The sequence below is a fragment of the Tigriopus californicus genome, chromosome 1 (assembly GCF_007210705.1).
Source record: "Tigriopus californicus strain San Diego chromosome 1, Tcal_SD_v2.1, whole genome shotgun sequence".
NCBI classification, from domain to species: domain Eukaryota; kingdom Metazoa; phylum Arthropoda; class Copepoda; order Harpacticoida; family Harpacticidae; genus Tigriopus; species Tigriopus californicus.
This window is the reverse complement of record NC_081440.1, coordinates 14,565,276-14,590,227: the sequence shown is the minus strand read 5'-3', so window position 1 is coordinate 14,590,227 and position 24,952 is coordinate 14,565,276. Positions and strand designations below refer to the sequence as shown.

The 24,952-nt window shown below is 42.3% G+C and overlaps 3 protein-coding genes across 3 annotated transcripts; 1 reads left to right on the top strand and 2 right to left on the bottom strand.

Annotated features, from left to right (window-relative positions):
• Positions 1-657: 657 nt before the first annotated feature.
• LOC131880116 (neurotrophin 1-like) lies at positions 658-2,991 on the bottom strand. The gene is made up of 2 exons (XM_059226636.1): positions 2,521-2,991; positions 658-2,205 (listed from the first exon to the last, which is right to left on the bottom strand). The coding sequence occupies exons 1-2, from the start codon at positions 2,605-2,607 to the stop codon at positions 1,324-1,326; spliced, it is 969 nt and encodes a 322-aa protein (XP_059082619.1). The 5' UTR covers positions 2,608-2,991; the 3' UTR covers positions 658-1,323.
• A 10,377-nt stretch (positions 2,992-13,368) lies between these two features.
• On the bottom strand, positions 13,369-15,166 carry LOC131886164 (uncharacterized). The gene is given in 2 exon segments (XM_059234426.1): positions 13,369-14,632; positions 14,874-15,166. Coding segments are annotated over 2 exon segments (990 nt in total). The 5' UTR covers positions 14,961-15,166; the 3' UTR covers positions 13,369-13,729.
• A 5,111-nt stretch (positions 15,167-20,277) lies between these two features.
• Positions 20,278-21,908, top strand: LOC131886174 (neurotrophin 1-like). Its single transcript, XM_059234438.1, has 2 exons — positions 20,278-20,884; positions 20,949-21,908. Exons 1-2 carry the CDS (start codon positions 20,726-20,728, stop codon positions 21,705-21,707), a joined length of 918 nt encoding a protein of 305 aa, XP_059090421.1. The 5' UTR covers positions 20,278-20,725; the 3' UTR covers positions 21,708-21,908.
• Positions 21,909-24,952: the final 3,044 nt, after the last annotated feature.

Genomic DNA, 24,952 nt, shown 5'->3' with positions numbered 1-24,952 from the left:
ATGCTTGTTTTAAACTTAAGACTTAATCTCAGTTACAATTACCCAGCCACCAAATGCCCTGATTGTAATGTGGCTTTGCCTTTTTGACATTCAAAATATATTAAAGATATTTGTCTTGGCTCTGTAAAGCTGTATTGTATTAAGCTAATGAATTGAGATCTCAAAAATACATTTAAGTGTATATCTTGGAAATTTAAACGTTATCAAAAAGGCTACTTGTTACTTAATATTCATGTATTTTAAGAAAGCTTCGATTTTATTGACTACTGATTCTAATAGCTGGTTAACATACAGATTATGTAAAGAAATAACATGATTTAGGGCTTTAAAGTGTTCTCACTTTTGGACACCTTCTTCCCACTTTTGTCCACATTTGGACACTTTTTTCCACTTTTGTCCACTTGTAGACATTTCTGTCCACATGGTGTCCAAAAGTCACACCAATTCTCAAAATTGCCCACCCTGATCACATGCCACTCGTTCCAGCTCGAGTCGGAAAAGATGGACTTTCTGCCGTAATTATTGTGTTTGCTCGCAAAAGAAAAGTGAATTTAATACCACTTGGGTTTGGAACTTTGTCTTGCCTATGCCTCAAGCTAGTCGGCTGTTTCGTGATCAGACAGGATCAGACAGGACCTTTCATGCCAGCTCACGTCGGAAAAGATGGACAGTCTTCTTCTGGGATCATTATTGGGATTGAACTGAACCCAGATGATCACATCAAAGATCCCAGTGGTTGTGCAAAGCAGAACATTTCTTCACCAATAGTCCACGTGCAATTCGTAAGCTTTCATAAAACTGACGGGTGTCAGGCAAGCTCTGAAGTTACTTGGAGTCTTTGTTTGGTGTGTTTCTAAATGCTTTGATTTCATATCTTTATTGTCAAACTAGCCAATGGCACTAAACCCATGAAAGCTGTTCAATTTTCTTTTGAAAAAGTTCCTTTTTTGATTGTTTCATGATTTATTTTGCCATTTTTGTGGTGCGAGTTGCTGTGAGAGTTTCCTTGGAACAAGAAGAAGCGATTTTGAGTCCATCCAAAAGACCTTATATGCAAAGACACCAAGTGAGGTAGTTGGTTGGGATCCCTTGCCATCTGATATGTGGTCCACTTGAAGACGATTTGACTAGACTTTTTTTGGGGGGGGGAACTGCTGAAAGACTATCTTGTGTGTGGTTCTTCAAGGGACCATTCTGGGCGCGAGACGTCCAATCTCCTCACAAGGGTGCTTCTAGGAGATCGAGTGGGTGTTGGGGGGTGGAGGGGAATACGACGCTCATCATTAAGACAAAATCAGACGGAACATTTGTTTTTTAGGTTCCTTAGTGAGGAGCATAATGGAAGGGTCCATTGTAGCAAGCACAAGCTGAAGCCAGCTTGAAGCTCTCAATGGCGAAGGGCAGGTACTTATCATAAGGATCGTAGACCAAGAATCGGTGATAAATGTGCTTCTGCAGACATTTGGACTCGTAGCACTTGGGGATCAGGGGGCAAGGAGATCCGGGGGCGGCACAATGTTCCACACGAGCGGTCTGGGTCAGAGTCTCGTAATGAGCCTTGACATGGTTGACAACGATTCTCCACTTGCCATGGACATTGATGGCACGGAGGGGTTGGATGTATTTGACCTCGGAGGGGCACAGGTAGGTCTCCTCGACGATGTCCTTCAGACGGTAGACAGAGTTCTTGGTGTTGGCGAGCACATCCTTGTACAATTGTTGAACGACGTCATAGTTGTATTCGATGGCTTGTTGAATCTCATAGGTGGGGTATTCAGGATCCTCCAGGCAGAAAGGCTTGTGATTGCCCTTGGAGCAAGCAGGAGGGGCATAATGGGGCTCGGGGTGATGCGGATTGTAGCTGGGTTCAGGGTGGTGAGGGCTTGGGTAAGCGGGAGCGTGATGGGGCTGGGGATAAGCCGGGGCGTGATGAGGAGCGCCATGTTGAGGGGCGTGGGTGGGGCCATACTGAGGAGCGGGATGATAAGGGGCCGGCTCATGGCCGTATCCCGGGCTGTAACCATAAGCAGAGGCAGGAGTGTAAGGGGCAGGGGTATAACCATGAGGAGCCGGATGATGGGGAGCATGATGCGGTCTCAAATCAGCCTCAGCCTCGGCCTCAGCCTCAGCAATCGCTTCAGCGTCAGCCTCGGCCTTGGGCTCGGCGTCACCCCAAACAGAGGCAACGCAGAGGACGGGAACAATCTGGAACAAAAAAGGGGAGGATAACGGGGATCAGAATCTCAAAATCTCAGAATATCCAACTCCTATGCATCAGTAGCAAGGACGACTTCACCATGACGTCGTCCTTGATCAGTAAGGACAAGGGACCAACAACCAATCAAGCACTTGGCTAATGCTGATTCATGCACTATTAGACATTGTAGTTCCAAAACTTCAACTTGGCAAACAACGGCAAAGTAGGAGTTGAGAAGAGTCACTGCCATCAATGTATGTAGGTAGATGGTGATGATGATGATGATGATGATTATGATAATGATGATGATAAAACACACTCACCACCCAGAACTTCATGTTGGAAAAAAATAAAGTATTGATGAAACACAATCCTCCTATCTTGTGGAAGGAAAACTCGCAACTCGACATTGATGGTTGTGTCCGTCCAGCTTTTATATCAGCCAATCCTCCGTTGGCTTGAATACCAAAACGAGGGGGCGTACGGCAACAAAATCCCCCACCCTTCCCTCTTTCCCATCATTTAACGATGATCGATTGGTGTCTCATCAGCGGTGTAACTGGCAACAACCTGGTGAATCCGAATTCCTATGGATGGCATACGCCAACGATCGTATTACTTTTTCTGTCTGTTAATGTCTCTCGCTCAAGTCGTCTCAACTATGACGTCTTTACGTGCCATTGGTCGAAAAAACACATGACCTATTCGGATTCAATTTCAATTATAAGAATTGATGGAATGCTTGACGGAAAGCAGTTCGAACGTAAAAACCAAGACCCAACTCTGAAAGTGAACGAAAATTGAAAGTGGATTACCTATTTTACAATTCCATTGGTTTTGCACCCATCTTGCGGAAGAAAACTTAAACCTGAATGGGATTAATGAAAGCTAAGACAAAATCAAACAAGTTGAAAGGCAACCAAGTCAATTGTTTGTCCTTTCTGATTTTGTCTTTGTCATGAGTGTCGCATTCCAACCACCCCCCAATTACCCATTCAATCGCTTAGAAATCGTCTTGGGAGATGGTTGGACGTCTCGTGCCGAGAATGGTCCCTTGAAGAACCCCAAGGGTCTTTTGGATCTAGTCAAAACCGCTTCTTCTTACTCCAAGAAGACTCTCACAGCAACTTGCGCCAAAAAAATGGCAAAATATATTGTGAAGCAATCAAAATATGGACAGGAACTTTTTTACCCAAAAATTGAAAAGGCGTCATGCGTTCATTGCCATTGGGTAGTTTGACAATGAAAATATCAAACACGGCATTTAGAAACACATCAAACTAAGATTCCAAATAAACTCTGAGTTTGTCAGACACCCGTCAGTTTTATGAAAGCTAAAAGATTGTATGAGGCCTATGAGTGGAGAAATCTGCGGCTTCTCTACTATATACCTGCACCCACTCAGGTCTTTGATGAGATAATTTGGATTTCGTCCAATACTAAAAATGGTCATAGGAGTTAACCATCGTTCTCGACGTGTCAGTTTAGGTCCAAATCTGGAACACCGCCATGACGGCGACGAAAGTGTCAATAAGAACAAACTAAGCCCATTATACGCTGGAGAAGATGTTATTTAAAGATATTGCAGCCGGGGAGGTTTTGATTAAGCAACGTCTCAATCATCTCATTGGGAGCCTTCANCGTATTACTTTTTCTGTCTGTTAATGTCTCTCGCTCAAGTCGTCTCAACTATGACGTCTTTACGTGCCATTGGTCGAAAAAACACATGACCTATTTGGATTCAATTTCAATTAAAAGAATTGATGGAATGCTTGACGGAAAGCAGTTCGAACGGAAAATCCCCCACCTTACTCTCTCTCTCGATATAATCTGACAATTAAGACATTGATCGCTGCTTAACCGTGAAATAGCGGAGAGCAACTCGTGGTTTTGGAATTCCGAAGAGTAACATGCCTCAAAGACAGTATTTCTTTTTCAACTGTCAATGTCTTAACTTTGTTGCCTTGCCTTCCCTCGTGTTTCACCTTTGTTGCAATTATTTTCAGACGAGTGATATACAGGGCCATTCATATCTATCGGTACACTTTGTTAAAAGCTTTAAAAAAATGCACACCTTTTGTAAAGATTGCGATATTCAAATTAGATATCTTAAATTTCAAATTTTTACCTTTGAGAAAACAATAATAAGTTCAAAAGGAAGCGAAGCAAAGGGTCCGTTCTGAAATGAAAGATTCTCGATCGGCGATGATTAAACTCTTTGATATCGGCTTTCACCCGGCTGATTTCTCAAAGTCCCTCAACTGAAGTCGCATGATGGTCTTAAGGAGAGTGGCCATAATGTCGAAGTTGTTGAATTTGGTTCTTGACGCCGATCTTTTTCTTGAATTCGCCTTAAGGTCCTCCTTCAACAACCTTAACGTTGTGGCCCAAGAGGTCCCATACGTTTTGGACAAGGCAAAACACATTCCTGACCGGGTTCCTTGTCCTCACTTCACATTTCGAACTTGTTGATTGCCATTTGGTCATCCTCTTTATGACTCTTGATGCTTCAAATAATATTTTGGTCCTTTAGATTATCATCCGATTGTTGTTGAGGTATGACACCTAATTCACAGTCTTTACTAAGAGTGAGCTGTTTAAGGCCTTTAACAAAGTCTATCGTTTGATATGTACGGCAATGAATGTACATTCTGAAAGATATTGATTATAATCGAGCAAGTAACGAAACGGGCTCAATGACACTGTTTCTTCAGCACAGATATGAGCATTTGACTTAAAGTGCTTTTGGCAAAAGCCGAATTCGAACGATATCAGGAGGTAAAAGACTGACCTGAAAGTCCCTTGACTTCAGATTCAATGAGGCCTTGGTCGGTTCTAAGAATCAAAGCCATATAATAGTTTAGTTCTTTTCTCTTGTATACGGCGTAACAAAATTATGGAGAAAATCATGGTTGTTTATCATTAGACTCTAACCAAAAAAGTCGTAGGTCGGGCAGAAATTCGAGAGGGTTGCGTTAACCGGTTTTCTTCCCAATGACTCAGTTCAGCTCTGTCGCCTCCAAACTTTGGCAATTTCTGCTCGACATGGAAACAACATTTTTTTTGTTTGGTTTTTCACGAGCTTTTGTAACCGCTACAGGGAATGTAATCCCCAGTACTACCAAAATGAAGGGTTATAATTCGTCTATTTATTACCATTCAATATTTTCATGATATTAGGTCTACCAACGAATTTGAGTGGGCATACCGAGCTAGCCCTTGAATGTATTTGGGTTGATCTGGAATGCTACTTAAGAATTTGACCAACTCTGACTTGAAAGATGCTACCTGATCAATAAGGCCTACGTATTCCCTACGAATATTAGAGGGAAGCAAATCAAACAATGAATGAAGCCTGGATTCTCGAGGGCTTGCAGGTGCTCTCAAAAAGCACATAAAGCATCTACGGTCACTAGAATTGACCCTAAATCCCGGATTAGGACAAAGCTCATGGATGCTTTTGAAGACGTACAGTATCAGATACCTTTCGAACCTTCTCTGAACATTGTACAGTCCCAACTTTTTTAGTCTCTCACAATATGAGAGTGCTCTCACTCTTGTGATGTTCCTAGTGAAACATCTTTGGACTTGTTCGACCTTTTGCAAACCTGCTGAACTCATTGCAGCACAAATGGGTGAAACATATTCAAATTGTGGCTGAACAATCGACTTATACAGAGTCAGTATCATGAAGCTATCTCTGAACTTAAACGTGCGATATATCCAACCACATTTGAAAAGCTTTATCCACCTTCAACTGGATATGCTCATCGAACTTTCCATTACTTTGGAGGACTTAAATCATTCATAGGTGAGACCTGCTCAATATCTTTACCTCCATTATCTACGAGTGGAGTATGCAAAGGAGTTGACCCAAAGGTCATTGAGTGGAATTTCATTCCGTTCAGGGCCATATTACTCTCAGTAAGCCAATAGTAGATTCTTTCTTGGGCCTTTGCAATGCTACTGGAATCTTGGCCATTCCGACCAGAAACTAACTTTGTACCGTCAGCACAAGAAGAGAGACTGGCAGTACTACTAAACTTTTGAAGCGGGGCAACAAATTTTATAAAAGGGAGGGGCCCTAAGATTGAGCCCTGGGGAACACCCGACTTGACATCATGTGTGTCACTAAGGAATCCCTCGACCTTTAACAATTTGCTTCCTATCATAAATGAAGCTTCTAATCCAAGATTATTGGAGTCTAGTTATCAGCCTCCACACCTTTTAGCTCTAAAAGCTTCGTTTTTTGGACTGAATTTAGATAAAAAGACATTCTGATTTCAGAAAAAGGTTATAAAAATAACCAAAAAAGGTACAGAATATGGAAGCTTTTCACGACAAATCGTCATCAAGTTCCTTATATTATCTACCAACACCAGCAAAAGCAGTGCAGAATACATTTTTTATTTAAGATATAAAACACGGGTGAATATTTCTTGACACATTCGTATCAGAGTTCTATTCTTATCTTATGGATGTTTGTTTCAACGAAATCTCTAAAAAAGAGGATCTGTGACGTCTCTGATGGTCGTGATGTAACTCGGAGATTTTGTACAAAACCATAGATAACGAAATATGTAGACCCCTCGAGGCCGCTGCTATCGCATGTTTTTGTCTCAGCTGTCGTTGGGAGTTAAAAAAAGTCAATTTACAGTCGAGATAGTCCTGACAGCAATGGTAGAAATCTGAATTGTTGACAACATGTCTGTAAGGATGGAAGTGGACGAAGCGGAAAGTGCGGGGAACGCAAGGGAACGATCCAGTAAGTGAGAGAACAAAATGACAAGTCTTTATTTGTTCATCAGCTGAATGGAAAAAAGTCGACCTCGAACAACGAGCACAGATATATGGAGGGATGAGGCAAGAATACTATAATGTTCAAATTCTGAATAGAATTCAATCTTTTGCTTCGTAATGCCTCGGCTCTGGCACACTTCCTAAAACGGGTCTGAGCAAGTTGTCAGACCGCTTTTTAGGAACAAAACGTTTATGGGACTATGATGGGGCTCAAATTGCAATTTTCATGCTTGTAGTGGAAACACTTAACTGAAATCGAAGGAACAGCAAGGGCAACTAAATTAACTGTACAGTGCGCTTCAAAAATATTTAAATTCCCGCCTTCGGTAGTAAGGCTACTAAAGCTCGTTTTCTATTGGCCAGGGGCCTTGGAAGATTCTGCGAGAATTGAAAGCTAGGGCTGCCGTCACAAACGAGAAGTATCTTAACCTCAGTGTCTCCAACAACTATTTTCCTGCTACATTCACATTCATAGACCATGATTACGCAAATTTGAACTTAATTACACAAAAAATCATGTTTTGACGTTAACAACGTTTATTTGAGTAAGGGGGCATTTTGGCCATTTTTTTCTTGCTTTCTAACCCAAAAAACAATCCAGTCCTGAACTTTTCAAACGCCAACAAGGACTACAAAAACCGCCGAAAAATGCTGAAAGAAGGCAAGAGAATGTAACCGTTCTCCAAGCCAACACTTGTGCATAGTGACTTTTTTGTAATCATCGTAATATTTTAGACCTAACCTAACCTGACCTAACCAAACCTAACCTCACCTAACCTTTCGGTTGCAAGGGCCAGGGGGCGCCTAAACAGCAGCGCAAGCCTGCGGCAACTCGGTTGCAAGGACCCAAATTGCACAAATGTTGGGATGGATAATGAGTGCAAGAAGAGAGGGAATCTCCTCTTTTTCATTTGTGCCATTATCATTTGAATCTAAAGTACAATTGTCCAATATTTCTACAAACTGTACCCGGGGACCTTCCCTTGTACCATTTGGATGTGTGTTAGTTGGTGTGCCTAGGGCCCTGTTCTAATACAGGGCACTGGGTGTGTCACATCACAGGCTACATTTACCATGAAGTGAGAGGAAATGGGTGAGTGCATGTTAATGAATAAATGTAAAGGTTCGCCCAATACCCCCCGGTTCATGAAATAGGTAAACTTAGCTCACTTGCCATATAGCTCATCATCTGACAACAAGCCCACTCATAAAAGCCTTCTATTATTAATTCAAAACTCCTCCTTAACATTTTCCTGGATCAGCGTTTCTTACAACCGTCGAAGAACCTGAATATAGGCAGAGTGTAACACACTGTGCATTGCTCTACTGACAAACCAGGGATGAAAACGTGCAAGTAAGGGTCAAATGAAATCAGAGAGATAAATAGCTAATAAGACCCTGAGTCTTACAACTAAAGAAGTATTGCATTGATCGCCTTCAGTGAATTTCATTCTTCAGTAAAAAAACATAAAAGTCCCAACCCATTGTTATTGTTTGTTATAAACATTTCAAGCACCGAACCGAATTTTCACACCTGATTCATACTGACAAACGGAGTAATGTTTAAATTATATGCTGAATTATTTTAATTTATGTCTTTGAAGGCGTACATCTCTTCTTTTTTGGCTTCATTGCACGAAAAATGTGAACCTCAAAAAATATTTTACTTTGAATATATTGTAACATCCACAAATTGTGCTTGTATCCATTACTAGTAAAAAAGATGTTTTTGGTTGTGGTATTCGTGTATATTGCGTTAAAAATGTGTCGGGTTGAATTGAGGAGTTTTATGTCGTGGGAGACGAGATAATTTTGCACATTGAGAATTTGTTACAACTTGATTTTAGTCCTTTAATGATATAATCCAGGGCTTTCGAACTTATCCGATCTGAGGCTTATGCTCATAACTACATTTGTAACTAAGAATAAGAATAAAGAGAAACGAGAACCATTAATTACAACAATTCAAATTAACAACTGTGCAGATTTTTTTTCCGCCGAAGAATGCAAATTTGCCAACCAAATTTTCTAAGGAAATGTAGGTGGACGCTTATTTATTATGTCCTATGTATTTTCAATATATACTCTTTGACGAAATCCAAAAGAAACAAAACCTAAGATGGTCAATGGTGGAACATAGCAAAAATTGTTGGCAATCCAAGTTTAAAATAAGTTTGGTCCCAATGTCTGTAGTAAAAAGTCTAACATAAGGTTTTATGAGGACAAGTAATGACCTTTATAATTATTCATGTCATGCCCTAATACAAAATGCCACTTTAAATCCATAATCTAATGATTTGTCACTTCAGTGCCATTAGTGTCAATTGAAAATGAAATTGATCTATGTTTGTTACGGCAAACACGACGCCCTGAAACTGATATTAAACCTTTCTAAATATAAAAAGATAGTTTCTATCGTGGCGAGCATGTCCTCACTCATAAGTGTTCTCTGTGATATGTTTAAATAGCTAGGAACTGTTGGTAATAAACCAGTCAACTAACATCTCTCGACTCATTGACATGGCGGACCTTGTGTCTGCCATACTATATATTTAAATTGTTCTTAACCTTTTTAAGACTTTGGAATTGGTTTCAAACAATTATTAACCAATATTTTTTTGCTACTTGGTAAAACTATCTACCATCAGCAGAGAAGCACAATGACTTCTACCAAAGTGGGCTAAATACAGCAACCTGTACAGATAATCTAGTTGTACGTGGAACAAGCCTCTGTTCAGGATGACCTCCAGAGATATCGGGATCACCTCGAGTACGTAAAGGTGCAAACATGTCCCCCACATTCAATTGCGTTAAAGGAAGATTGAAAGAAATTGCCGAATGCCTCATTGTTGCATTTTTGTGGCGCTTTCCGAATGTGTTCTTAAAGACGGGCAATCAATAGAATATATGATTCGTTGTGCAAATATCTGATCCTTTTTTTGACGTCATGTCATGTTATACTAAAAAAGTGGTGTCTCATACTCTCTTAACGCTCGTTTAACGTAGTTTTGTAAGATCTATGATAAACCAGAAGAAAACGAGAATAATGAACTGATCATGGAAATGGTTCAACTTGACTAAAGCGGCCTTTCAGTTAACCTCGTCCACGGACTTCTAGAAATATGGACTATGAACGAGCTTCCGCCAAAGTGGCCTGCTCTTGGTGATAACAATCCTGAACCACTTTTTGAATGAAAGTAATGAAATAAGAAACGTAGATCTCTTTAATTAAATGCATGTAATTTTCATATCATGTACTTGTAGAGTTATTTTGTCAAAATCTTATATAACTGACTTAAAGCAAGCGGAAAATTTGAATTTTATGTAATGCTTGCAACATAAATTTGTACATATCTCCTGAGCTCAGCAAGAATAGTTTTGGGCTCAAACTTGGCCAAATTCATCTATTCAACCAGATCTTGTGGTTGTATTAAGTGCTTATGCAGAATAAAGTGAACGGTATAGGATTTAAGGATTGTTTGCTTCCGTTTGCATTCCACGTCTCTAGAAGTCCGCGCCTCGACGTTCCTTTACCCCCCTAAGTCAGTTGACCTGAAAACACGCGTCGCTCATAACTCTTGTCCAGCTTAAGCATTCTAGTTTTTTGTTTTCTATGAACAAAACTCATGAGCAAGTAGAAAAACGTTTCTCGTTTTCGAAACCGGTTGTCTTGAATATGTTTTTGCTCTTCTTCCTCGATGCAAGGGAAAATGCCAATGCTAGAAACCTTGTCCATTTGCCCTGTGCTCTCCACTGGGTGGAGAGTTACTAGTCCATATTTTACCTTTTATCTTTACATGATATTTGGTCTACCAACGAATATGAGTTGGCCGACCGAGCTAGTACTCAAATGTAGGGTTGATCTGGAACGCAATATCAGATTTTGTCTAAGTCTGACTTGAAAGATGCTGCCTGATCAACAAAGCTTACGAATATAAAAGGGAAGCAAATTGAACAATGAAAGAGACCGAGAAGTAAGAGGGTTGGTTCATTTTTTTTTAAATTTCTTTCTTTTCTTTTCCGACCTCTACTTGGCAAAGACCAACAAATTTCATCTAGTTATCTCAACAATTTTCTGAACATGGTCAAAACGAAAGGGGCATGTTGGAAGCCGATTTGGCCATCTAAGACCACTATTGCTGGGACGAGTCTTCTGATTTTTGTCTTTATGCCGGACTCGCCCTAGCGCTAATTAGACCACCATTTGCCGTTTGGGCTGATTTTTGAAATGATCAAAAATCAATCATTTGCCAAACCACAATTGATTCCCGTTCCTCTCTCCCGACACACTCCGCTATTTGGTCAACGTTTCCTAGAAGCCCGGCGAGTTTTATTTGATCTTCCATCAAATAATGCATTGATCATCATGTAAATTCATCATGCTAAGTATGCGTATTGGGACTTTGTTTGACGCACTAATTTTCTAGAATGAGGAAGTGCGGTCTCAAACAGAATCCGTCCACTCTTGTGATCATCGATCAGACTTGGTTTCATTGGTGGGAAACTAGGTCTTTGGTGGAAACGTATTTCCCCTGCAAAACGGTGTGAATACACACGGCTCTATTATTATTGATGTTGTTGTTGTTGTTGTTCCCTTCATATCATGACGCTTTTTCCAGTCTTATCCACTTGCCAACACAGAGGTCTGAATCAGAAGATGCGTTACCCCAGTCAAATTCCATGAACACGACAACAACGCGCACTTCTTAGCATAAACTCTATTAATAACTCTGCAGAGCTTGTCCAAATTGGTCGCGCATATTCACATTGGATCAACACGCTTGGCCCGTGAAGGAATGAATTCACGACATTTGTTTTCTTGTAGCCTGATCAAGGACAATTTTAGCCATGCGTTTAGCGACAAAACCAGCCGACATTTGACCACCATGTCCACCATTGTGACACATTTCCAGTGGGGTTCTAAGTTCCAAGAAGTTCCAAGGTCGACTCTTAACGACGTTTTGCCCAAGATAAAGGATGACAATATTGATAAGAATGTCACGGACATGACTGATTTTGCTCGGATCTTGATTGCTGTTGCATAACACCTCTAGTCATTTACCATGAAAAGAGAAAAAAAGAGACAGAGTCGTGACCCGTCCGCTTTGAAAGGGGTTCGGCAAAATTCTGCGTTGATTCTTACATTAGTGGGCAGAGGGCTTTACTTACCATACGGTCAATGTTCGTGACCGATGTACGCCATTCTGAACATGACGATTAGTGTTATGCACGACAAGCGAGCCTGAATAAGCGGATGGGATTGATTCATTTCAAGATGGGCGTCGGAACACTAACTCGAGACGCCCTCATTAAAATGATTTGATTCTGAAATGATACATGTACAGATGATGCATCGTGAGCAACGATATCACCTGCAAATGGCCAGTAAGTAAGGTTTGATAAAATACATGCGACCTAACATAATTATCCAGAAAAATCTCAAGAGATTATTATAGGAGGTGTTTCGTGAGTTGATAGACGCGCATCGTGACAACCGAGTATAACAACATCGCACAAAAATGAATTTCAAAATCATGAGCCATAGGAATGAAGTAAAGTACACTTTTGTTAGAAAGTGGGATGTTTAGTGACTAATGTCTTTATCATATCGAATGTTTTCACGCAGTATTTAACACCAAAATATTTTAGGATTATGCGGTTGATGATAATTTTACTCTCGTGTTAATGTTAATGTATCATTCATAGTTCATGGAAAATACAAGTTCATTTATTTTCCGAACTTTTTGGTTTTAAAATGAAAAGTTTCATTAACGTGTCTGAAAACCTTCTAAATAATATTGCATTACGACAGGTATTATTGTCATCTGGGAAATAATCATCATATTGATGACGATAATAACAGCAATAACAAAGGAGACGATTGAACAAGCCTTACAACGAATATACTACATGCGTGCCCTAAGGAGTCACCAAGAAGACGAAAACGCCAATTTGTTGGCGGAAGTCATCAAGCGATTATTCCCACATGATGGCGACCAATTTGTGGTCTGTGGACTTGCTTTGCAAAGGCATTAAACGCCTAAGACGTTTTAAAATTATGTCCTGCCTATTTTTCCAACCCTTGCATAACGCCCTTCAAGGGGAAAGACTCGCGGAATTCTTTTCGACAGACCGCCTGATTGTCTGACATATGTGTGTCAATTCCTTTGTGAATCTCCGATTAGATAACGAGAATTTTTCGCTGGAAAGTGACATTTCTAGATATTGACTGTCCAAAACTCGAAATTACGTACTGACCGATATGGAAAGTGATAGATTATCTGGTTCACCTAAACTTGACTTTTGACCCTTGATTTGGTGGTCTGAGACAAATCAAGGAAGAACTGAGAGACTGGAGAGCATTTGTTTTGATTGTTTCATGATATATTTTGCCATTTTTGTGGTGCGAGTTGCTGTGAGAGTTTCCTTGGAGCAAGAAGAGGCGATTTTGAGTCCATCCGAAAGACCTTATGCGAAGACACCAAGTGAGATGGTCGGGATCACATGCCATCTGATATATGGTCCACTTGAAGACGATTTGACTAGACTTTTTGGGGAACTGCTGAAAGAATATCTTGTGTGGGGTTCTTCAAGGGACCATCCTGGGCACACGACGTGCAACCTCCTCACAAGGGTGCTTCTAGGAGATCGAGTGGGTGTTGGGGGGTAGACGGGAATGCGACGCTCATCATTAAGATAAAATCTGAACGACCAAATGTTTCTTAAGCTTCCTTAGTGGGGAGCATAATGGAAGGGTCCATTGTAGCAAGCGCAAGCTGAAGCCAGCTTGAAGCTCTCAATGGCGAAGGGCAGGTATTTATCATAAGGATCGTAGACCAAGAATCGGTGATAAATGTGCTTCTGCAGACATTTGGACTCGTAGCACTCGGGGATCAGGGGGCAAGGAGATCCAGGGGTGGCACAATGTTCCACACGAGCGGTCTGGGTCAGAGTCTCATAATGAGCCTTGACATGGTTGACAACGATTCTCCACTTGCCATGGACATTGATGGCACGGAGGGGTTGGATGTATTTGACCTCGGAGGGGCACAGGTAGGTCTCCTCGACGATGTCCTTCAGACGGTAGACCGAGTTCTAGGTGTTGGCGAGCACATCATTGTACAATTGTTGAACTGCGTCATAGTTGTATTCGATGGCTTGTTGAATCTCATAGGTGGGGTATTCAGGATCCTCCAGGCAGAAAGGCTTGGGATTGCCCTTGGAGCAAGCAGGAGGGGCATAATGGGGCTCGGGGTGATGAGGATCGTAGCTGGGCTCAGGATGGTGAGGGCTTGGGTAAGCAGGAGCGTGATGGGGTTGGGGATAAGCTGGGGCGTGATGAGGGGCGCTATGATGAGGTGGACCATGATGAGGGGCGTGTGTGGGGCCGTATTGAGGAGCGGGATGATAAGGGGCCGGCTCGTGGCCGTATCCCGGGCTGTAACCATAAGCGGGGGCGGGTGTGTAAGGGGCAGGGGTATAACCATGAGGAGCCGGATGATGGGGAGCATGATGAGGTCCCAAATCAGCCTCAGCCTCGGCCTCGGCGTCAGCGTCAGCAATTGCTTCAGCGTCAGCCTCGGCTTTGGGCTCGGCGTCACCCCAAACAGAGGCAACGCAGAGGACGGGAACAATCTGGAACAAAAAAGGGGAGGAAAATGGGCAACATAATCTCAGAATCTCGATCTCCTATGCATCAGCAGGGACAAGGGACCAACAACCAATCAAGCACTTGGCTAATGCTGATTCATGCACTATTAGACATTGTAGTTCCAAAACTTCAACTTGGCAAACAACGGCAAAGTAGGAGTTTAGAGGAGTCACTGCCATCGATGTATGCAAGTAGATGACGATGCTGATGATAAAACACACTCACCACCCAGAACTTCATGTTGGAAATAAATAAAGTATTGATGAAACACAATCCTCCTTTCTTGTGGAAGGAAAACTCGCAACTCGACATCGATGGTTGTGTCCTTCCACCTTTTATATGAGAGGATCCTCCGTTGGCTTGAATATGGAGACGAGGGGGGCGTGCGGCAACAATATTCCCCCTCAGAGAATCACGCCCCAGAAACGAGGGCTTGAAGGAACGACGATTGGCGTCTCTCCAGTGTTATGGCAGGCAACAATCCGGTGAATCCAAATTCGGAGGTGTGGGATGTCTCGAAGATCATATTTCATTTTCTCTGTCTCTGCACGCACGCATATCTGGCGCTGAAGCCGTCATGATCATGTGGCCTCCTTCCCCGCCCTCGTCACCACGCCTGTTCGGAGAGGGATCGTGCGCATCCGCCTCATCACGAACCATCCAAGAACCAACTCAACCACCAAGCAAGGCACACGCGCACATAGCGCACTAAACTTGCTTCTTCGATGCCATCAATATGAAGAGACTCCATCAAGCAAGAAGGGCATCGAACTGGTTGAACCACCTATACTCCCTTGCCCCCCCCCCCTACACGCACACACGCATCATGCACATCCAATCAACAGCAGATCGGTGTGAGACTATTCATCATCTTCGTTCTCGCTCTTCTTTAGTCCAAGGGAAGGGAGGATCGGTTATTTGTCGCTGGTTTCGGTGTCCTCGTCTCCATTTCGGGAGGAAGATACGTACGTTTGATTAAGCTTCACAATTCTGGAGCACTTCCTACTTAGGCCTATGGCTTGATTCATAATCAGAGCCTCCAGACATGATTGCAATTCTTTACCGAGGACTTAATGTGCCATTCACTACTCAATATGGTTCGACTCCAAATGAGCTCGAGGTGAAAATTGGGGGACTTCTCTTTGTTTTCAACTCGAGTGACTCTGAAAATTGTCCAATGGTTTGTTGTCGAGTTGCCAATTGGCATTTGCAATTAAGTTCAGATGGCTCGGATTCTTTGAGTTCGGCTTTGATGCCAACAAAGAGTTGATACTACCTTAATGATCCATGAATCATGCTTATCGCCATTATTACATTGTTCCTCACGATTGTCATCTGAAACCGTTAACCGATCTCCACTGGAGAGCATCAAATGAAAGCCTTCATCAAATACCAAATCAGCTTTGTTCCACCAAGCCAACTTCAGAACCAATTTGTCGCCACCTGATGACAAATGATCCTGAGGATGGCTTTCAACCCTGAAAATATTTGTGTTTGCATATCCGAGCATTTCCTACCATAACAAATCGTACATAGTTTTTTAATACACACACACACACACACACACATTCAGTCAGTCAGTCAGTGTCCGTGGTTGTCCCTGTAGTAGTTGTCAATTTTCCCATGCATGCCACAAGAGATCCGTCGTTTGTCAAACAAGGATCACAAGTTTTGTTGTGCATTCCAATCGGAATCTCGTGCCAAAATGGAAATAATTAGATTCCGTGCAGCTGACGGCAAAAATCATGGATACTGTGTTCTTTAGCCAAGAGGTCCTTCCTTGTTCAGGATTCTCTATTTCAGAGTATGAATTCTGTTTGACCTTTCTGTTACGAGAGCCAAAAGATCTATGCAAATGGGGGAGGATTGAGATCGTCGACATCCACATGGAGCCATAAAACTGAAGATATCCGTGAACGCTGACATCGGAAGTTGACGCTCCGGTTTTGCAGTTTTGCAATTCCCATTGCATGGTCTAGATTATTTACCAACACCTAATTGAAATTTCATACCTCAACATTGCACACAAAAAAAAACAAGGCCAAAGACCACATCAATAAGAGTTTTAGTGAGGCCTATCACATGCGTATACGAATAGGTCAGTGAATCATCGCTGATCGTTGAAGAGGACATTGTACTTTGGAAAGACGTTCCACCGGATATACTCGTCTAAATTGGATATCCTGACATTTGCGTTGGAAACCGTTTTAGAAGAAGATCGAACCCTGCCCTCGACAGATGATTATGATTCTTCAGTTTCCTGAAGACGCCGTTTTCCGTTCGAAACATTGTTCGACGTATTCGTACCTCGGTAAATGTCAACATCAACAACAACCAAGCCAACCACAATGTGCTGTACTATTATAGCCGGTGGATCCAAGGCAACAACCAAGACCTCATGACTCAAAATGAGCTCTAAAGAGCATCAGAAACGAGCACTACATGCACTAAAAGATGATCATGTGGGGGAAGCATCGGTTGTTGATACTATTGGGGGCTGCTGTTACGCTTGCTCTTGTTGATTGCTATCAACCCCCCTCATGTTTTGAAGAGGGAACTCAACAATAGGCCAAATTTAAGTGGAGCAAATTGTTCCATAACAGGCTTCTTGACAGTTGACATTGATGTTCTTGAAAAATGCGGAGGCCATTTGGTGGAGACGACTCGCGGACAAAATGGGAAACCATGTCTCAACAATGTATGAACATTTTATGCTTGGAACACTTGCCGTTCCAGCAGCCAGTTATTTACACCAAAGACACATTTGTGATTGTATAACGGAGAGGATCTAAATTATTGGCTCTTCGCCACCTAACATTAGTCATTTAGTTCAAGCATCCGTGATTGGGTTCGAACAACTAGTCATTTATCAAAGAAAATCACACCTTCGCCATAGTCACATAGTCAACAACAACAGTCAACACACTCAGAACATAAGGTGACTTCTAAATTAGTCTCCCATTGTCGCCGTTGTGGTCTCAGCTTTGAACATATCGCTTCCTTGTGTATATGCACAATTAAAGCCCGTAAATGACTCGGCAATCAAGTGCATTGGAAGCTGGAGTCCCTCTTTCCCGACATCCTGGTCTGCTCTACAATATCCCACCAACAACTGTGTCTCCTCTTTTTACCATCTTCGTTGTTGACCAGAATCCAGACTGATGAGTTCACCCACTCATCATAAATAGGCTCATTTCGCTAAAGGTCGCCGATTAGTTTGGGGAAGCTCGTGATCCCGCAAATTGACCTGGATCCTCGTATGATGGGAGAGCAATCCAGAGGATGGCTTATGAATCTCCTTGGCACATATTTTGCGGAATGATTGGTAGAACAGAGTCCAGGATGAGCAACAGCGTGTGACCATCGATTTAAATGACAAAGGACATTCAGTCTTACGCTAGAATATCCGAACCGCACTCGGACACGGACGATTTTTCAGAGTTATGCGAACTACAAAGTAACGTGATGTTGCACACCTGATAGATACTACTCATATATTGGCGGCGGTAAGGGGAAATTTTATGGATTTGTAATTGTTCGGTCAGTCTTATAGTAAGTGTCTTTGGTTGGATTCGTTTTTGCTTTAATATATCAGTTCTTTTGTACGTACGCATGTACTGGGTGCTGCGTGAAGTAGGGGGTATGGATGTCAAAGAGAGGTGGACATTTGAATACGTCGCTTAATGCTTCACGACGAAATCAGCCATGCGACTCTTCGAGAAATCAGGGTCATTTTGCCATGTGAAAAGTAAATTCGGAGTCCGATTCCATGTTCAAGTTCAAGATCAGACAGGTTTGTCCACTGTCGTCATTATAATATCCAAGTTATTTGATATGTTTACTTCCCAGGTAAACCCGCGGAAGATGAATGATAGTGTTAAGATTGTCAGGCTTAATCGTTTTTTTTCGGTAAAAAAAATGAGGGCACGGATGTCGGTTCCCTTTGATGTGGCGAACCAAATGCATCTTGAAATAACCTTTTCATAACGATCTATATTGGGTGTGTCCAAGACATCAATTCTTGGTGTGATGATTGTCTAAATGATCCTACTTCCACATCCCTGCTCGCAATCACGAACTCACACGCCCAAAGTCATTTCTTGAACCTCTAAAACCCTACCATCAGCTTAAACGATATCGACTCAATGGGTGCATATTCCTAAATCAAGCCAATATAAAAGAGGCACGTGGCAGATAGCCCCCCCCAAATACATTTGGGCTGATGCGATTCATAATCAAGTGTGCCCACCAAAGTCCTTTGATTCAGAGGTCTTCTTTTGTTCCAAGGTCGTCCCTATATCAATGTTGAGGTAGGGAATCAATCATGATTAGTAGAGTGATATCACTCCATATTCTCATACCGAATTCGCGTATCATCGTGATTTTACGTCCTGTATTGTGTGTAGGAGATACGTCAAAGAATTCCGCTTGATTACTACGAATGACTGACGCTCGGATGCTCAATTGCGGGAACTTCAAATGTCAGTCAGTCACTCTTTAGTCTGCTACTTCAGATTGACTCATGAAGGAGAACAAGGAGTACTCTGACGAAGGAGTCAAGTCATGATCTTATTAGGGAAACAAAAGTCTTTTTTTTGGTCCTAATTGTAGTTAATCTTGAGGATACTTTTGACTTTCTGTCGGTCAGAAATGTAGCACAAAAATGTGATATCATGGTTAGAGTTGCCATTTTCAATTTGGCGATATGGATGTAGGCTTGGCAAGACAACGGAGATAATCACTCAATTGTTGAGATCACTTGGATTTTATGGACGTAGTTTTGTGGGAGTGATATTGGGCTGCGGTGTGAGTAAAAAGGTGTGGGATTTTGACGAATAATGTCGAATTTGATGACATAAACGAGACAGGAAACCAAATGTGTCAGATCTTCAAGCTATGGATCCGATGGAGCCCCCAAAACTTCCTTGATAAAAAACACGAACGGTTGCAAAATCGACTAATTGACTTTTGAGATGAATCGTGGTGGCCAAATGGATTTTCAATCTCCCTTGATGATTCCAACAATGACTGGAACGGATGTGCATGTATTGCGACCAACGACAACCAATAACCAACCATTTCAGAGCCATGCAAGTGAAGGATGTGTGACATTTAAATATGTCTTGAATATTCCATGGCTTCGGGTTGTAAATTGTTTGAAAATCCGAGGGTCTGGTCACTCGACAGACCTACTACTACCTTGGATCTTATCTAATCAGATCAGGATCTCAATTTCCTTCCGTGGACAATCTCTTGTCCCCTAATGATAACTGTTCCATCCGATTATCGGTTTCCTTAGCCAACGGGTTCACATTCCATGCCTCAGATTGGATCCCATTGGCTTTGTTCGTCTCGGCCAATGAACCACATTGATCATGGAATTGGAGTGGAATATTGATGAAACTCTGACGCTATCCTGAAGATCCGAGTAGTATTGTTCAATTAGAGAATAATCAGTAATGTCCAAGCAAAACCAACGGAAACTCTACCGCACACTTTGGAGTTAGGTATGGCCTGGATGTGATCGTTTGGTGCATTACTAATTTACTATTGAAGGACGATTAAATCCACGACACGGCGTTCCAGATCAGCCCTGGGAAGATCCATACACCAACCAACCAACCAACCAACCAACCAACCAACCAGCCAACCAACCAATCAGCAACAAATGACGACGACCATGGATGGTTAATATTATTCAGGAAGCGAAACATTTTTCACATCTTTTTGCCGCTTGACCACGTCAAGAGTGATAAGGATTGTTACAATTCATGATCCCACAGCTTTGGCGAGCACGAATTTGTCTCTAACCTCAAATGAGCTCGGGGAGGGGGAAGAAAGATCCCACATTACCGGGATGCATCCGAAACACCAATCACCATCGTTTTCAAGATCGAAAATGATTAATTGTGGTCGACTGATTGGCTCGGAATTCCAGGGACAATCCAGTTGTCAAGCAACCTAATGCCAGGATTACCACCAACCTGGATCTGACTAGATCACAATAGTCATCTGCATCTGGCTTTGAATATACCGTGTCCGTGTCATACGTATGTAAAGGAAGATCATGCGGGAAAATGTGTCGCTTGACCGGATGGCCGAAGAAAAGAAGCGCAATTTCTTCCCAAGATTCATATAAATCCTCAGATCGGCCGTTCAAGTTGACGAGTTCCAAATTGGGATTGTGTGCGATACCATCGTTATTCACAGCCATCATCGCCATGCGTCTGTTTCTGGTAAGATGATTGATTACTTTGTGCAATGTTATGCATTTCTGACTTTTGGTCTACCTTGCCATAGATTGTTCCATTAACCCTCGGAGCTCTGGTCTCTGGAGAGGCTGTGGCCGAGAGTAAGGCCGAGCCTGAGCCTGAGGCCAATGTCAACCCCTATCACCCTCACCATGCCCCGCCACCCCCCAACTACTCTCCCGCCCCCGCTCATTACGCTCAGCGACCGCCTTATGGAGGGTATGCTCCCCAGCAGGCTCATCAGCAGTATCCGCCCCAATATCCTCCCCAGTATCCTCCTCAACAACAACACTACGATCATCCGCCCGCTTGTTCCAAGCACTCCGAGAAGCCCTTCTGCCTCGAGGATCCTGAATATCCCATCTATGACATCCAGCAAGCCATCGAGTACAACTATGACACCGTCCAGCAATTGTTCAAGGACGTGGTCCTGAGGACTGAGAACTCGGTGGACCGTTTGAAGGACATTGCAGAAGAAACGTACTTGTGCCCTTCAGAGGTCAAATACATTCAGCCCCTTCGTGCCATCAACATCCACGGAAAGTGGAGAATTATTGTCAATAACGTCAAGGCTCACTACGAGAGTCTGACCCAAACTGCTCGTGTGGAACATTGCTCCCATCCTGGAGAGGCTTGTCCCTTGATCCCCGAGTGCTATGAGAGCAAATGCGTGCAAAAGAGCATCTACCATCGATTCTTGACGTACGATCCTTACGATAAGTACTTGCCTTTTGCTATCGAGAGCTTCAAGTTGCCCTCAGCATGCGCTTGCTACAATGGACCTCATGACTATCAGGAACACAAATAAGTCTCCCTCGAGACTGTCCTCAGTGGAGGTCGAAGAAGACGTGGTGGCAACAACAATGCAGTTCCTTTATCCAAGACGTGTTCCTCCTATTCTTCGGCCTCGACGATGCTAATCAAAAATTAGAATCATTTCAAGTTATCTGACAGCAACCCCGCATCACAAACTATGGCAATAATAAAATGTGCAAAAATAGATGTCATGAATTATTCTCGAACAACTCGGTCACCTACATACGTATGGTCGATAATCGTTGCTTTCAAGGCGTTTTGGGTTGAGGTGCAAAAACAAGACCTCGTTCACTTCCAATTTGGTCGCTAGTTTTCAGGAACAATTTTTAAAAGACAGTGTCTGTTCCGAGGGGGTAAATAGTATTTAGTTTCAGAATCATCCCAGTTCTTTGCCAATAATACAATATACAAAAAAATAATTAATGTCAAATTCAAAAAATTGAATAGTCTCTGATTTTAAAGTAAGGATTTCATCATGAAAACCATTTTAATTTGTACGAAACTGGCAACAAGAGATTTGTGTCTTCACTTTACATATAAATTGAACTTCCAATTGAGGATGCTTATCTAATAGACAGGATAAGGCGCCCTTGTTTGCCTGTATGAGGGCCCGTGGCGGCATAGTGGTAGTCCTTCGAAAGTGCTCGACTTGTGAAGAACTTCACATTAAAAATTTGTTAACGCCAAAGTTCAGGGTCTCTTCCTGATGATGAGCAAACCAATTGGGGTAGGCTTATCGCACAAACCATATACCTTGGATCTTCGATGGGGTTAACAAATTCAGTTACAAATCGAGCTCAACGAGATTCGAATGGAATGAGGCTGATCCTCATCTTGATCCGGGATGTTATCGCCTTGAAAATCCGCTCATAAAATGTAGAGGCCTAGAACTTAGATTCACAGATGTGAAAGAGTGGCTGGCCACTTGCCCTTTAAGACTTTAAGAGAGAGAGGGTAGATTTATTTTTTCTTCGTCGCTTGAATGCGTGATGTTGGCGTCGTTTAAAAAGGAATACTATAAAGTTAGAATGCGAACAGTTCCCTAAAGATACACGAATTCATTGCAGATTGTTTGGCATCCAAAATGACGCATTGAAAGAATTGCCTTGAAAGTTCCAGAAATCAACACTATGACTTGCTAAATAAATCCACACAATATCCACATCAGCCAACTGACAAACTCCAACGCGAGGAGTTGGCTTCCTCCAAAATCACGAAACAATGATACGTCTCAATTTTTTTCATATTTGAGCCTAAAATTCGATCACAAGACATTTTCGAAGGGATCTATTCTACTACTACGGTACTGTTCTCAAGACTCGGAAGATTTGCGTTGGTCCTTTGTTTCCAAATCAGGGTGACCGTCCATCCAGCTAATCTTTTTCACGCGTAACACAAACAATGTGATGTCCTTCTTCCTGGGCCAAAGATGCGTTTGTTCAAATGTATTGAATTCACTTGCAATTATCTTATGGCCACGTTTACTCCCAAGGAAATGGCAAGGATGGCAATTTTGCATTTCACGTTAGAATAAGACATTTGAGGATAACCGACTTGGCGGAAAATGTTGACGTAATGAATAGATGACGAATTTGGAATCTCATTGAGCTGTCGGAGTAGATCAGGCAATTGGTTCTAGCCAACGGTTATTCCTGCGCCATCCATTCTGCATGAAGCAGAATCTTGAAATTGCGAATTAAAGTCATTCACGCAATCCCACCTCCAGCCAGGCATCTCTGTCGTAAGTAATGGACAACATAATAAACGACCAGCAATCATTTCAGTCTTAACCTAGCTCCTGAAAACCTGGGGGGGAGTAGCAAGTGTTTTCCATTCCGTCAAGTTGTTTTTCAAACATCCATGACATTCGTACATTTCAAAGCTACAGTCTCTGGTCACACTGATAAAACTGTCCTTTTTCCCGACGAACAAACGTGTCCCGTTTTGCTTAATCTGCGTCATTTTGGATTGAAAAGAGTCATCCTCATCAGTGGCCCTGTTGACCTGTCTGTAAGTTCGCATTTGACGGTGCACACCACCATCAATATGGAACCCTTAAAGCGTGACTGTGCGCTCATCTCGAGCTCGAGTTCATAAGCATTAGCACATGAGCAATTTCTCATTTAGACGTTTGAAACAAAAGATAGGAACTCGAATACCAATTCCCAGGTTTCAGGCCAGACTGAACCACGCATGTACACTTAACCACACCATCTGACCTCTGAGCCATTACCATTTGGCTTTCAAGCCTCGTAGGTGATATATTCCAGATTATTTTTGTCCGTTGTCTTCCTGGGATTATTATCGCATTAGCCTTGAAGATCGATTTCTAACTACAAGCCAATCAAGCATTAAACGAACGGATTTCGCCCTTCTGTGTGATAATATCTTGGTAGTGGTTCAGTAAGACACGGAATGGCTGAACTTCCTTTCCATCGGCTACTCTAACGAGGAATCTCGAATATGTCCTTAAATTAGCCTTGAATTATTGCATTGGATTTGTCGCACACCGCCGCCCAGCCTCCCTCCTACTTGAAATGTATCCACCGTGTGTATACATACACCTTGTGATGCGTTTTGATGGCCCAAGCCGAGCCTATCAACTTGCGTTCATTGTACTTGTACTTATACACTAGTACATATGTAGCATCGTGGTGTTGTACATATGTATTTGAACGTGGACGTCCGTCGCTTTGACTACCTCGATTGCCAAGCAGAGCATGGATTACAAATGTATATACCAAATCAAGGCCTGAATTGATAGTTTGAACAATGAATGGCCGTTCAAGATGGTTCCTGATCCAGTGGTTGCATGGAGCGATTCAAATTGAATGAAAACGCGATTGAAAGCATGCCTTTGGTGCGGGATAGCTGGCTGAAAATTCCCTCTTTTCCGTCAAGACGTGACAGATCACTTGGGTTTCCATAAACAATCCGAGAAGAAGGAAGTTTTCAAAGAGACCCTAGAACATTCAAAACGTGACTTCAAAAAATGGTTATGTCTCTCAATTTCTTGCCTGTACGCACGTATTGTACGTACATACATACGTGAATACTGCAGCGTACGTACTGCTGGCTATGTACTGTGTGTACTCGTATGTACGTACTAGATATATAGAGGGAGGCCTCCATCAGTAACTCCCGACAAGCAATCATCATGACTTGTTCTCGTTCTTCTACACTAACTCTACGACTAAGGTTGGGGTGCTCATTTTGACTTGGGATCGTTGGCACATC

Excerpts from the sequence above, each read along its gene's own strand:
- LOC131886174 (XM_059234438.1), top strand. The coding sequence starts at position 20,726 with ATGTGTCGCTTGACCGGATGGCCGAAGAAAAGAAGCGCAATTTCTTCC. Across the intron at positions 20,885-20,948 it reads TCGCCATGCGTCTGTTTCTG|ATTGTTCCATTAACCCTCGG; the intron begins GTAAGATGATTG and ends ACCTTGCCATAG.
- LOC131880116 (XM_059226636.1), bottom strand. The coding sequence starts at position 2,607 with ATGTCGAGTTGCGAGTTTTCCTTCCACAAGATAGGAGGATTGTGTTTC. Across the intron at positions 2,206-2,520 it reads CCAACATGAAGTTCTGGGTG|ATTGTTCCCGTCCTCTGCGT; the intron begins GTGAGTGTGTTT and ends TTTTTGTTCCAG.